Genomic DNA, 14,856 nt, shown 5'->3' on the forward strand with positions numbered 1-14,856 from the left:
CCTGGCAAGGTGAGCTTTTTTCCGTTTGTTTGCTTCTTTGCTTTAAATGAAACAGCATTAATTTAAGAAGTTAGAGGTATTATAGGAGGGGGGGTGAGAAGTAAAGAACGTCTTTCTTTTCCACTGTTTATGTGTAATCTAGAGTTGAGACTCTGCATACACATTTTTTCTCTCTTTGTCTTCCATATCACATTTGCTCATCTTATTAGATTCAACTTATATTCTACCTGGCTCCAGCCTGTCGACTGAGCTTATGAAAAATCAAGATTTATTTGCTGTACTTGATACTTCATCTCTCACAACAGATAAATAAAGAACAGTATGTTCATAATTTGTTTGGCAATGATGTATGAAGCAGATACCCACAACTTGACCTTCATAAACTATGTAGACCATAGATAGGATTATCACCTGCCTTCCTAACCTCTGCTTAAACTTGTTTTCTACTTGTTTTTTTCCAAAATTCCCAAGCACCATATGTAACCCACGAGACAGAAGTGCAGTGTCCCATGACAAAAATCTGTTTCTTGTAACAGGATTTCTTTTGTTGCGTTTACAGAGTATTTATTTTGATGGGATCCATAATCATGATTAGTAGTATCATAAAACAAAGAGCAACATATACACTACATAGTGAATTAGAGATGGAAAAAAACACCCAGTTATCCTTTTAGCACTGTGGTTATTAACTTGCTCTGTATTAGCATTTGCCTCCTCTACAAGTGTGATCTAGCAAAAAACTCGATTCCCCTTAATGATATGGAAAAGACATAGTACCTGTGCCTTTTTTAGAGCTAGTCTCCACTCTGGCAACAAACAGCCTGCATCACTGCAGATGCTGTAACATGTGACAGATGCTCAGTTGGAGCTTAACTGTAATTACAAAGCAATTTTTAAAAAACTTTTTAATTCTTTCATCTTCAAATAGCATACTACTACCTGTGACTGTACCAGAAGAACCCATAAGCCAGTAGTGGAGAAGCTGTATCTTCCAACATTCAATAAAATGTTAACTTCTTTTTGGCACATTATTTGGCTATCTCAAAGTATGTAGATAAGACTATGTTCTCCTTTCTTTTTTTTTAAATATAGTTAATTTACAGACATGTCTCCACAAGCAATCACTCCAATCTGGGAAGCCACTGCATTGCCAGTCGAGTGGAATCCTTGGCCAAAATCACCCTCAATGCACCAGACACCAATCAGCTGATGTTTCATTATTCTCTCAAATTTAAGTATGGTCCCAGATGACAGGAGAAAGAGCTCAGTGTTTTCTGTTTCTCTTCAGATTCCACATTATCAGTCTCCTTTCTCACGTCTCCTTTCATTTGCCCTCAAAATTAAAAACATTTTAAGATAATTTTCTTTTTCTCTGCATGCGCATTCTCAGATTTCAAATTTTATTCTAGGCATTGTCTGCTTCAGCATCCATTTCACTCCAACTTTGTAGTTTCACCTACAAACTTGAACTGTGCAACTTGTCCTTACTTGCCAACTCACTAATCATTAAATTAAGCAACACACAGATGTTCTGATCATTGTTCTGAGTATTTATACCCATTAATAGCAACATTTCATATCCTTCTGTCCAAATAGTTCTTGCAAGATTTATCTTACTATAACACCACTAATGCCTACATTCTTTAAAGTCATGTATAAAACAAAAAAATCCCACCAGGCTTTATATCCACTGTCTCCTGAATCCATACATATGCAACTGAAACTTATGAAGTAGTGAAGAAAAACTGAAGTTACTTTTAGTCAGAGCACATATTTTCTTTCTTGTAAACAGCTTTAGCCCCAAAGACCCAAGAATCATATTCTTGATAACACATTGCCTGCTAGAGACCTAGTATTGCCATCTCTCTGTTGATCTGAGGAAACCACTCTAAAATTAGGTTACTTCCTAATTTTAAGTAGAAAACTTGACTCACACTCCTGATACATGTATTCCTTTTTTTGTTCTAATTAAGACTTTTAAGCTAAGAAAAAAGTTAGTAAGTCCAAGAAAATTTCTTACTTGCAAACAAAGCCACCTGTTCAGCTGCAGTACTAAATGAATCAATCAGGAAAAAAACTACATATACTATTACGCTATGTTTAAAGTCCTGTAAATTGTTGAAACATCCCCAAACTGAGTTTTCAGAGCCCAGATAAGAGAGGTTAAAAGACTACAGCAATCAACAACAGGTGAGTATAGCAATAGAAACATTAAATTCAAAAGCTACCACAGGAGCTCCAGATTGAAGACAACAGGAAAACCAGACTAAAATAGATCGTATAAACTTTTTATCAGGAAGTATAACCCTGTCGGGCTGCAAGTTAAACAGACCAGAAGTTATGAATAAAAAAAAGGCACGTGATTCACCTATTTAAATAAATGGTTTAAGACACCCATCTTTAAACAAGAACAATGTCCCAATTTCATCGCCGACATCATTAAAATTATTGATCCGTTTCACAGACTGAACAGAAATTATTGAAATTATTGCACTGGGCTCATAAATCACCATTTCTTATTCACTGCAGTGCTCATGACTTAAAATTAACAAAGCCTTATTAAGAGCAGCGGTTGCTGAGGCTTCTTTTATTAATCAAACTCAGAATAATTCACTAGTTGTTCCCATAATTTCAGTCTCCATCCCACTCTTGCTCTTATGGAGAGCATGATTGATGGCCATCTCACCGTTAAGTGCCCTTCATGATGATCGGGGAAATGTATGAATAAATACTCGGTGGCTACCAACTGCATTATGGAGTCACCCAGGAATTCCATCCTCTGGTTGTGGCCTCTGAAAAATGAGACATCAATGCAGCAAAATCAATAAGCACTCGGGGAGAAAAAAACCAAAACCAGCATGCACACACAAATTAAAATAAAGAGTCATCTGAAAGTGAGCCTTGCTCATTTCTGAACACATTTAAGACAATTTTCCAGTGTTAATCAGGTGAGATGAAAACAGTTCATTACTGCTGTAACACCAACTTTCAGGCAAAAAGCAGATGAGGATAGATACATACAAACACAATCATTAGATCACAGATCTGGGACTAATTCAAGGAGAAGAGCAGTTGACATCAAATTTTTAACAGGATAAGGTCTCTATCTGAAACTTCTGGTAAGAAAGTGAACTAATGAATGCAACAACTTCAACAAAGGTCTGTCCATTCACAAGAAAGAAAAGGATCGGAGTTTCAACTCACACGAAATCCTGGAGTGGGCAACCACTGATATGAAGTTTAACAAGGGCAAGTGCTAGATTCTGCACTTGGGACAGGGCAAGCCTGGTTGTGTGTATAGACTAGGGAATGAGGCTGGAGAGCAGCCTGGTCAATGGTAAGCTGAATATGAGTCAGCAGTGCCCTGGCAGGCAGGAGGGTATCAGGCTGTGCCCTCTGTGTCCCGGGGGCATCAGGCAAAGCATTGCCAGCCGGTCAAGGGAGGTGATTCTCCTGCTCTGCTCTGCACTGGGGCCGCCTCACCTTGATTATTGTGTGCAGTTTTTTGCACAAAACAATATTGTGTGAAGGGTCTGGAGGGGAAGCTGTAGGAGGGGTGGCTGAGGTTACTTGGTCTGTTCAGCCTGGAGAGGAGGAGACTGAGAGAAGACCTCGTTCTGGTCCACAATATCCTCATGAGGGGAAGCAGATGGGCAGGTACTGACCTCTTCACTCTAGTGACCAGTGACAGGACTCAAGGAAACAGCATGAAGCTGAGTCAGAGGAAATTTAGTTTGGATCAGGAAAAGGTTTTTCACTCAGAGGGTGCTTGAGCACTGGAAAAAGATCCCCAGGGAAGTGGTCACAGCACCAACCCTGTCTGAGTTTAAAAAGCATTTGAACGATGTTCTCAGGTACATGGTGTGATTTTTGGGATGTCCTGTGCAGAGCTAGGAGTTGGACTCGATGATCCTAATGGGTCCCTTTCAACTCAACATATCCTATGATTCTATGATACTGTTTCCTTGAAACAGTATCTTTGCTTATAACAGAAGAGGGTTGCACTCGGACCAAAAAGCATGATTTTACTTCCTTCCTCTGTCCAAATGTACCTCCAGGTATGTTTTGTTACTGCCTCAGGAGTGATGTGCAAATATCAGTGATGCAGAAAACTCAAGATAAACACCAGGATAGGTCTCCAACATCTTCTATAGTCTTTCCTAAGGTATCCACTACTGACTATTGTCAGAGATGGAATACTGAGCCAGGGAGGCTTGTGAACATAGCTGCTCTATTCGCTTCCAGAAAACAGATATAACATAGTTTGTTTACAAATAAGGAATCTGGGATATATAATGGAAGGGACAACAACAACAGAGTTATGTAAGGACTCTTGCTATGTACTCACAGAGTCAGATGGTTAAAGCCTACTGTCCTCAGAGTGAACGCACGTGCTAGAAGCCGAACGTGAGTGAAGATGACTCCAATTGCCTCTTCAAACTCCGTAAGCTTTTGAAGAACTGGAGAGGTCTCAATGAGTTGCCTGTCAGTATTGGACTCCTGCAGCTGCAAGAAAAATGAAGTGAGAGTAATGATAAACTGACACTGTTGCAGAACTTTTCAGAGAAAAGCAAGCCTTCTGTAAATCAAGGGCAAAGAATACAATGGACAAGTTGTTCCATGGACAGCTGAACCAAGAAAACCAGGCTTCCTCTGCTTTTTGGTCTTGGGTAACTACCACGCAAAGAAGACGTGAGCTCAGATGTATGCTTTTTTAACAGTTGAGGTATTTAAACACATCACTTACATGTCTCTATGTGTGGATAGCATGGAATACTTAGTTTCACAAAACATGTACAATTGTACACGTCTGCATTTTACAGTATTATCATATTATTTGTAACTGAGCAAAAGATTCAAAAATTATTAGAATAGGGCTGGCAGACTGACAGCTTGTCAAGAGAGACAAAACCCAAATCAATTTCTCCCACTTTCCTTTAGTATAAAAAATCAAGAATAAATACTTTGTATATGAAATTCAAAAGGGCACAATAACACAACAAAATTAAAATTATTGCTTTGGGTCAGTATCTTTTGTTATCACTTTCTTGTCTGATGTCCTTGAGATGTGGTGACAGGTTTAAATGCCTTTGGGGAGCTGGGAAAGGGCTTAAGCATTTCCTCCAGCCACTCTGGGCATCTCTTTTGTATAGTAATGCCTTACAGGAGGAATCATCCAGAAGAGGATGCCAAAAGCGGTATTCACATCATTTTTGGTTTGTTGTCTGTCCATATTCTATTAATTGATTACATTCAAAATTGTCTTTGTTCTTAAACAGTAGTGAGCTTTTGGCTCACATTTTCATAGAACTACATATCCTTGCACAAAAATCTCACACTTGGGTGATAACGGTCAGTTCAGACTATTGCATGTGGAACTGAGACTGCTTTTTTCTTCCTCAGGTACAGCCCTTTCTAGTTACCTACACAGAATTCTGTCTGCTCTTTTAACTCCACAGTTAGTCACTCTTGCGTTCTCACAACTGGACTGAAATTCTTCAGTATGCTGTTGTCCCTGCTACCCTGAAGAATTTGGTATTGTTAATGAACTGCCACCTCACTGCTCATCCTCTTCCCTAAGCTGCTGATGTGAACAGCCTGTACTCCAGCAAAGATCTCTACAGAAATCTGCCAGTGATCACCATCTCTTGTAAAATGCAATCATTTCCTTTCTGTTCTCCATTTCTTATGTTTCAGCCATTCCTTTAAATCTTGTAAGGACTGACGGTATTCACTGGGGCTGCATTTTTATTGCTTTAAAAAAAAAACCCAACATTTTTAAAAGCCTTTCCTGAGTGTCTTTCTAACAGCTTCTCAGTAAATCCAGCAGACAGTATCATCTGTATTATTACATGCTGTTTTGTCTCCTATTCATCTGGAGGTAGGACTTGTCTTCACATGTCTTTAGAAAGAGTCCATAAATATCCATGTGACCACTAATTATTTTCTCATTACCATTTCTACAGACCTGGCTACTGCCAAATAACAGGGTTACAGATCTTCAGTTGTCTGCATCTTACCCAGAGCTTTTTTTTTTTTTAACTGGGATCTCATTTGGTGTACTTTTAAAATGCAATTTTTCAGGCTAGCTGTGCCCAAAGGCCAACCTGAGCAGTCTGTGTTTAACCTACTGGCAAAACCACCTAGGATGTTTTCTGGGACGTGGAAGAAAATTTTCATCACACAACTTAAGGTAGTAGCAAGAAATTACAAGCTTCACACACTCACTCTCTCCAATCTCTAAGTCTTTGTGAAAGCAGAGACTAAAAGGTTAAAATAAAGTAAGAGAAAAGAAAGAAATTCACAGTAAGAAAAATCTTCTTGGGAATTTGTGCCACCGTGCAGGATAGCTGGTGGAGTCTCAAAAGTTTATCTTCCCATTAAGAGTTTTTTCTATTTACACTTAGAAAGAGATGGTTGTAAAAAACACATTTGTTGCTGGTTTGTTGCTGAAGACTTTGGCTATTCTTGCAGCACTCCTGCACACTCCTGTTTCCAGTGAAGACAAGGAGCTACAGTGCAAAGAGGTTCTGAGACTTGATCTAGGTCTGCCCCAAAACTGAGTCATGGAAAAAGGACTAGGAAACCATTGTCCCAACTTCCAGCCTCATAAACTGACAACTTGTGAAGTTGTATCCTTCAATATATGGAGAATAAGTTAGCCTTCAGACACCTTCACAATTTTAGTGCTTATTTGGTATTAAAGTTACTGGCATCACCGAAACAACCCTAATATCACTGCACACACACAAACACACACATATACATCAAAAACAGAATCAAATTAAAACTCTTATTCCACTCAACTAATGTGCCTTGCTACTATTAAGGTTTCAGTCCTAACTTCAGGTTAAGAAAATATGTACACAGTGTTTGCACCCTTTTTCCCCAACTTTGAGAAGACGAACAAGAAGCTGTCAAAATGTTATCTCTCACTGGATTTATTTTATAGGCACAGTTATATAACAAATGTGAGTCAAGGAAAAGCAAATGGTTAATCCTCAGAGAGACAGAGACTAATTTATTAAAAAAACCCACAAAACCCCCATATCTCAAACCAAACACAAAGGCAAACATATATATATATTCCTTTGGCTACTTTTTAGCACAATTTCTGAGACGCCATCACAATGGAAACCTACAGAAAAGCATCCCTAAAAATAAAAGAGAGCTATGAAATTTATTATAGAAAGGGATACACTTACTTGAAGTGGGTGTAGTGGATAATTAAGCCATACATCCCGCAGGTCCTGCAAACATTGAAAGATGTCTTTAATGCTCAAGGGAGTCATTTAACAAATTCCACAGTACTAAATAAAATGTCATTACTTGAAATACTGAACTATTTCAGATGCTGACTCTGCTTATTGCAAATTCAATAGTGCTGGCAAACTAATTTTTAAAATCATGTATTTGCTGTTCAAACTGCCTGTAGTTCTCCCAATTAGCTTGTGACAAAGAGGTGGAAAAATCCTTGAAACATATAAAACATGGTTAAAAGAAGAAAAAGATTTGTTTAAGCCTCAGGACTAACTTTATTTGCAAGTACTCCTCAGTATCAAGTTTGATTTCAACAAGGGCAAGGACTGAAAAAGAAAACCACTTATTTTCTATTTCTTATAGGTTTCCTTCACTACAGCCACTGAGCAGGAAATAAACACTGAGTTACAATAAGCTTCAAAATACTTCTATTTCTAATAAGCTTTGTCGTTTCAGACTCAGAGGAAGGAGAATTCTGTACAGTTCATCTGCTCACTGCTGCCACACGTTGTCCTCAGCAGTATGTATTTTCCTTCACCATTATATGGTATATATTTGCACTAAAAATCATCTAAGATACAGTATGCAAGAACAGATCAGACTTGAATTATGCAATTGGGTAGATGCTGGATGAAATGCCCTCTTTTTTTTTTCCCCAAGCTTTTACGGGTGGGATGATGCAACCGATGAAACAGGAATAGCTGCTCTACATGTGCATCATTCCTCAAAGCCTGCCAGCTGGATCCACAGCACCTATTTCTGTTGTTAGAGCAGCCCTTTGAATTGAAGCCTGTAGGTTTCCCATGCCACTCACTCTTCCCTAATTCAGCCATTCAACTTGCAGCACACCAGAGGAAACACCATAATTTTTTTGCGCAAACCAGTAGAGCTTGCTGTCCTAAACACATTATATTTTATTCAATCTCCAGGAACTACGCACAACACATGTAGTATTCCTGTTCATTTGTGATCCTCAAGTAAAACAATGGACAAGAAAGCACGTCTTAAGTTATTTTTAAAATGGAAATCAAATCATATAAATACCTTTTCATCGAAGAGCAAACGTCCAAATAATTGCTTTGCCTCTTCTAGGCTCCCCTCTAGATAAACAGCTCCTACATGAGGGGACCAATATGCCAAAGGTCAATAATGCAATTAGTATTTAGAAAATTACTAAGCACAGGAAAGTCAAAGATCTTTGCCTTCTTCATCTCTAACACATTTATTTTTAAAAGCATGCTTTCTGTAGCAATACCTATTTTGGAGAAATTTAAAGCACGTTAAACACCAACATAAATCAATTGTCATAAAATGCACAGAAAAACCTGAAATAATTATATCAGTGATAGAAAATGATACATCCAAAGAGCAAAGTTTAAACAAACTAGCCCAGAAGCAATACATTTCTAAAAGTACTTTCCAGTAAACAGCTAACTGTACAATATATTCATATAGGGAAACCCATGAAATATGTTTCAATAGCTAGCAAATAATTGCATTTATTCTGTACTTCCAGCAACATTATATTCTGCATATAAATGATGTATCAGGAATATTACAAACCTCAAGGCCTTCTCAATATCACAATAAGACACTGTGATACAACAATACATTGGAAACTGCACCTTTGCATCTCTCACTTTTTGGAGAGTATGGTATTTATTTATTTATTTATTTTAAACTTCACATACAGCCCTCACTAGCTCCCTCCACATGCCTGTCAGTAACAAGCTCTGCAAAACTTGTGCTATCATGTTATATTTCTGGGTGTACTCCATACACTCTGTATCTCCACAAGCACTTCATAAATTCAGTATCAACATTTTGTCCTTTGATATTCTTTACAGTAGGGTTTCTAAAAATCTCCAGCTTGTTCTTGTAAGCATATCTGCATAAAAGCAAATGGAATACACAGTTATCTCAAGAACACAGAGAAAAGGAGTCCATGTTCCCACACACAGGAAGACTGCCTTGCTGTCCTTCCCTCCCTCTTTCTTTTTAATTCCTCACTAGGTCAACTACTTTCTTTGGACTCTTTGGAGAACAGTTTGGGGTTTACAAGACTATCTTGCAGAGGTATATTATGAGAGCACAGAATTTCAAACATGTCCTAGGCAGCCTGCTTATACTTCTCATTTTTATTTTTGTCACAGGGAATAAGCACCAGACTTTGTAAAAGAGTCTCAAGTAGGAGCTTCAGACCCCACATACACTTCTATAAACCCTTAACAAGCTCCCAGATTTTAGCTATGGCCCTAGCAAAATCTTATTGTTCAATTACCTTTCCGAAAAACTTTGTATTAGAGGTTAAACAGCAAGCCTGCTCTCTCAGCACATCTCAATGCTTGCCAAATAATTCTCATCACTATATCCTAGACAAGCTGAAGCCTATGAACAAAGACACAGATACATATCTAGTGTTCCTCTTCTGTTTGTTTTTTATTTTTAAATTAAAGATCAAAGCATTCATGGAAAGCAAAATAGAGTTAAAAAGAAAATTCTTATTTCTTGATAAGAGGAAACACAATCTGGCCCAAGGCAGAATGCACAGAACTGCTGACATCTAAGCCAACTATGATCTATTTTTCAAAGCAGGACAAAATGCTTTAGGAGCTTGTGTAGTACACAAAGACCTGGATCAGGGTTAAACCATGTCCATAGCTAATATCCTGTACAGTACATTTGGATGAATATGAAGTCAAACCAGTGAGATTTAGCTTGCTTTGTGTACTCAAACAAGTTCATAAAAACATGCTATTTAAAACAGAGCTTGTGTAGCCAATGAGACTTCTGCCTTACTGCCTGTTTATTCGGTAACTGTGGTCAGGTCCTGATTTCTTCTCCAGCATAAATCTATGGACTAGTGCAGCCAGTCACTAATCAGCATCTTAGTGTCCAACCGCAAATTTGACAAAACTGTCCTTCACCCTCAGCTAGAGGGTTTTGGTAGCTTTATTACACCAGCTATGGCATGTTGCCGTGCTTTTTATTTGTAAGAAAAATGCAAAGACTAAAAAATATTTACTTGGTAAATGTCACATTTAATTCACGGAAGGCTAGCAGGGCACAGAGGAAGTAGGCTGGTGACTTGATTGGGAGTGCCTTCTGCATTCAGAAAGCAAGCTGCAGTTTAAAATTCAGGGCTCAGGTTGCAGATCTGTTCAAATACTTTTGGAAGTAGTGAACCTGCCCTTCTTCTGCCAGGCCACGGTGACTGAACTGCTCCCCTCAGACCAGGGGCAGGTGGCAGGCCATAGTGGGCATGAGAGGTGAAGTTTGGCAGTGGCAGACTCAAGTGCTGCGCCACAACAGTATGAAACAGCTCCAGCTTCAGTGTGTGGAAGGTAGGACAAAGAAGGTGAGATTTTCATTGTAATACTACACACTCGTGTTTTAATGCGGCATACGTGCAGGAGACGGGAAGAGACAAAGAAGGTGCAAGAAGCTTTATCACTGCCTACTCATACTAGCACTACTCGACAGACTCACATCTCCTCCATCACAGTCAACATGGCACATAGACACACATAAAACATAACTGTCTGCACACACAAACACTTTACCTATTAGGGCTTCAAAGCAGTTGGCCATGGCATGACGGAGATCTGATTCCCTGCAAAGGTCTGGACCATGAGCATAAAGCATAAATCGTTCTAGTTCCAGTTTCTGCAGAATACGAGAAAATAGTTAAAACCACTAAACCTCAATTACACTGTTATCATGCAGCAACTAAGTTTGAACTGTGAGGGAACTGTGGACCTTTTCTCCATAGTTTCAGTTCAAACACAGGTTCAAATTTCCTATTATTTTATTAAAGGCAAGCAACTACAGTGTGATACCATGGAAAAACTACGAATTATCAAATCAGATTGTCAAAGGAAGCAAGATCAAAACATGTTATTGGTAAGTTTTAGGAATGAATTCAAGAGAAGGGCTGAGAGTGTGGCAGAAAAACAGCCTGATAGTGGCCGGATGGTGTAACATGCTGTGCTTCTTGCTGGTAGTTTGCCCTTGTATGATTAGCCTTCAGAAATGCCAAAGGTACATTCAAAAGAAGAGGAGTTAACACTGAGGAAAAATATTTTGCCAACAAGAACAGTGAGAAATACGAAATCTGGTAGACACAATCCATTGAACATATGGCTTTTTCCTCTAAGACTGTCAACAGGTGGTAGTAACAAAAGCCTCTGGGCACTGCAAGCAGAAGGCTGATATTATAATGCACAGTGCCACCTAGCTTCCTTCTTCCCTTCAAATGTGCATCATTAATATTCATCTGTTGCCTGAACTACAGTTCTGCTTGCCAGTCAGAATCCCAGGTAGTGAGTCAGATATCTTCTATAATATACGATAATTCTGCTATAGAAATGTGAGCAAGAGCTACTAGATTCTCTTTCTATATTCATCTTTTTGACACAAAACCATTATTGGGAGTTTTACAGAGATGTGCGCATCTTGCAAAGTTTGTATGAGAACAGGTTCTTCCCAACTGGGTGTAAGTTTCTACTGATTAATTTCTCATTAACTTTCAACTTCATCCTCATGGATTATATTTAAGAGGTAAAGTTGGAGACTAAGTTGTTTGAGGTGCATTGTGTAGATGTGTTTCAGTTGGAAAAAAGTTTTCCACTATTCACTGCTCCAGAACACAGTGAATTACCCCTTACAATGTTCCATCACACTTTATAATGCATGGTGAGCGTTCTGTAGAGTCAACATAAGAGTAGAGCAATAATTGTCTTATATCAAATTTAAACTTCTTATATCATTTGTTCATGTTGACAGGTATTGTTTGTGTGTTAGTGCATCTCCCCTACCTCCAATGTCTTACACATTTTCAGATCTTGCATACAGCCTTTTTTGCATAGGTTTTCGCTTCTCATTTTTTGACCACAATACATTTCAGATTCTTTTTAAAATTTCTGCTACAACGTCCCTTAAAAGCTACAGAAACTGTTTGATCCTCAATTAAAACAGCATTCCACAAGCTCAAGAAAATTGAGAAGCTGAGAATTATATTAAGTAAACTGAATGCAACATAACACTGCAGTGGATGAAACCAGGAACATCATATAAGACACATGAAACTTGGTATATGCAGATATCTGATATTTACAGTTGTATCTAATATAATTACAATTTTTAAAATGTTGCAATAAAAATTTTCAAAAATTGTCCATGTACAGTGGTAAAGGCTGTGAACAGACCTTAAGAATATATGATGCAGGTTTAAAAATAGTATCATGAATTCAAATGTCAGGCACCTCAATACCACATTTGTAAACAAAACTATGATTTGAAATTATTCAATGCTTACCTAAATCAGTAAAGAAAGCTTTGGAGAAAAATGACTGTGTTCACTCCCTAGCCTATACCTCTCCTGAGAGCTGAGCAAAAAGATGACGTTAGAAATCATGGGTTTTTTTGGCAAAATCTCAAGATCGGATATGCTTGTTTAAGTTACTGCGTGATTACAGACAGGGAAGATTAAAAGAGCAACTTGAAAACTATCAGTAGTACAAAGTGGATGTGTGTGTGCATGTGTAGCTTAACCAATCGCACCAGTAAGTCTGTTTAAAAAAAAAAAAAAGCTAACAAAATCAAGAATGAATAAGGGAATACCTATCCATGAATAGAGACTTTCTATATGATAGTACCACACCTCAGTATCATACAGAAATATAAGAAGTTCTGTCATTCACAGAATTAAATGAAATAAAATTTTGAGGCATCTCAACTTTTACCATGAGATAACAGAACTCTTCTCCAAAAGCATTTCTAACATATTTCGTTTTGACAGTTCACAGTGAATCTGAAAATGACTGCATAGGTTACGGAGCAGATATAGTGACTTTTTCCCCCATTTTCTCTACCACCTGCTGCCATGTTCTCCCTACATATTCTATCAGAAAGTCCTCTTTAAAACATCGAGTTTGTTTCTTTTCCTTCACAAAATTTCTACTATCAGCTTCATTACCTATGCAAATTAAAGGTAAATATAGACATACCTTCAACATGAGCTAGAAACTTACCCTTCTGCCTGCAAAAATTCCTATTCCCAAAAACATGTTTTGGAGAAAACACTAAATTCTACTTTATCTTTAAAATCTACTTTCAAACTGAAAAGAGTTCCTGTATTCCAAATCTTGTACTCAAAATACAGTAAAGAAACTGATGTTCAAAGCAGACAGATCCCTCAAGAAGCAATCCACACACCAATAGTATTCTAAACACGGGTATCAAGTACAGAGACACATAAAACTGTACCTTAGCCAGCATGGCCAGGTGTTGGTTCTGTACGATGGCAGTGCGGTACGTAGCTAATCCTCCTTCCTCCAGAGTGGGAAACAGGTAGTATAAGTGGACACTGGCAAAACAAAAAACAAATCATATGCTGTCAGCATTTGATTAAAGATGAACCACATACACCTCTAGACAACTGTGACCTTCCCTCAGACCCTAGCTGATAAAATGGGTCCCTTCCCAAGGTGGAAATTCACCCTGAAGTAAGGTGAAGAAACAATGCCCAATGCTATTTGATGGGTTAGCACTGCCAGGAGGGGTGGAAGAGTGCTGTGTCTCTACTGGGCAGCACATAATATCTAAATCCCTGCCATGACCTCCAGTTCCCTCATCTGAGGTTTCTATCTATCAGCAGCGGTGGGTTCAGCAAGGTTGACACCTAGAGGATGCTGAGGAGTAAAGCACAAAGGAACCCTCAGACTTGAGAAACTCCACACTGCAGGTCGGTGCTTTCAGTGCTGCTGCTAATTCAGGCCAGACCAACAGTATAAGTTTCTTAGAGTACTTTTAAGAGATGTTAATGGAGACAAAGAACATAACTCAACAACTTGTATTTATCAAATGTATGAAGTCATTAATGCCACAAAGGAAAAAAGAGTAAAAATCACAGGTTTTCAGAAACTTTTAATGGTATTTCTCATCATGCAAGTAAGATAATTCATAGAACTGAAACAAAACAAGTAATTCAGCAATCCAATCAAGATCTGAATAATGAATCAATGATTTTGAACACCTTCATATTCCACGTTGAAAAAAAGTTAACACATAGAGGGCTTTCAACATCCCACAATTAAAGCAGTGTATGGCTCTAATTATTACAATATTTTATTAACTTGGTACACAGGGAGGAAGATGCAGACGGAAAAAGATTATTTAAGACAAAAACTGCTTTATAAAACTTAGAGACAACCTAATCAAGCATCATAATTCACAACAGCAGACACCTAAAGTCAAAAGGGGCAGAAAAAAAAAATCTGACTTAAATAGGTGCTTACATGTTCTATTGAACTGAAATTTTTTTCTGAATAGAGACTAAAGTTAGCTCAGAAAGTGAACTGACGGTTGATGAACAATGACAATGAAAAATGCAAGACATTTTAATCAGCAAGTCTTCCATTTTATCAACGTGTACTGCTGTAAGAGGGAAAAGGCCATGAGTTTTAAGGGCAGTGGAGACCTTTACAGGCTAATAGTTTTTAATATCACGTAGCTAATGGCTAGTAGAGGCTAGCAGAGAATAGAGACAACAAAGGCAGTTTTGTAGTTCAAATAACAACCTGGCTTAAAGAGCAG

General features: G+C 38.1%; 1 protein-coding gene across 1 annotated transcript in view; it reads right to left on the reverse strand.

Annotated features, from left to right (window-relative positions):
• DROSHA (drosha ribonuclease III) overlaps nt 1-14,856 on the reverse strand; it is a 68,896-nt gene that overhangs the window by 11,225 nt on the left and 42,815 nt on the right. Inside the window, exons 21-26 of the mRNA XM_018076879.2 lie at nt 13,528-13,627; nt 10,824-10,926; nt 8,305-8,375; nt 7,206-7,250; nt 4,349-4,506; nt 2,687-2,792 (exon numbers count right to left, since the gene is read on the reverse strand). Coding sequence (XP_017932368.1) covers nt 2,687-2,792; nt 4,349-4,506; nt 7,206-7,250; nt 8,305-8,375; nt 10,824-10,926; nt 13,528-13,627 — 583 coding nt within the window. The remainder of the gene's footprint in view (nt 1-2,686; nt 2,793-4,348; nt 4,507-7,205; nt 7,251-8,304; nt 8,376-10,823; nt 10,927-13,527; nt 13,628-14,856) is intronic.

The sequence above is a fragment of the Manacus vitellinus genome, unplaced genomic scaffold, assembly GCF_001715985.3.
Source record: "Manacus vitellinus isolate BGI_N305 unplaced genomic scaffold, ASM171598v3 scaffold_33_pilon, whole genome shotgun sequence".
NCBI lineage: Eukaryota > Metazoa > Chordata > Aves > Passeriformes > Pipridae > Manacus > Manacus vitellinus.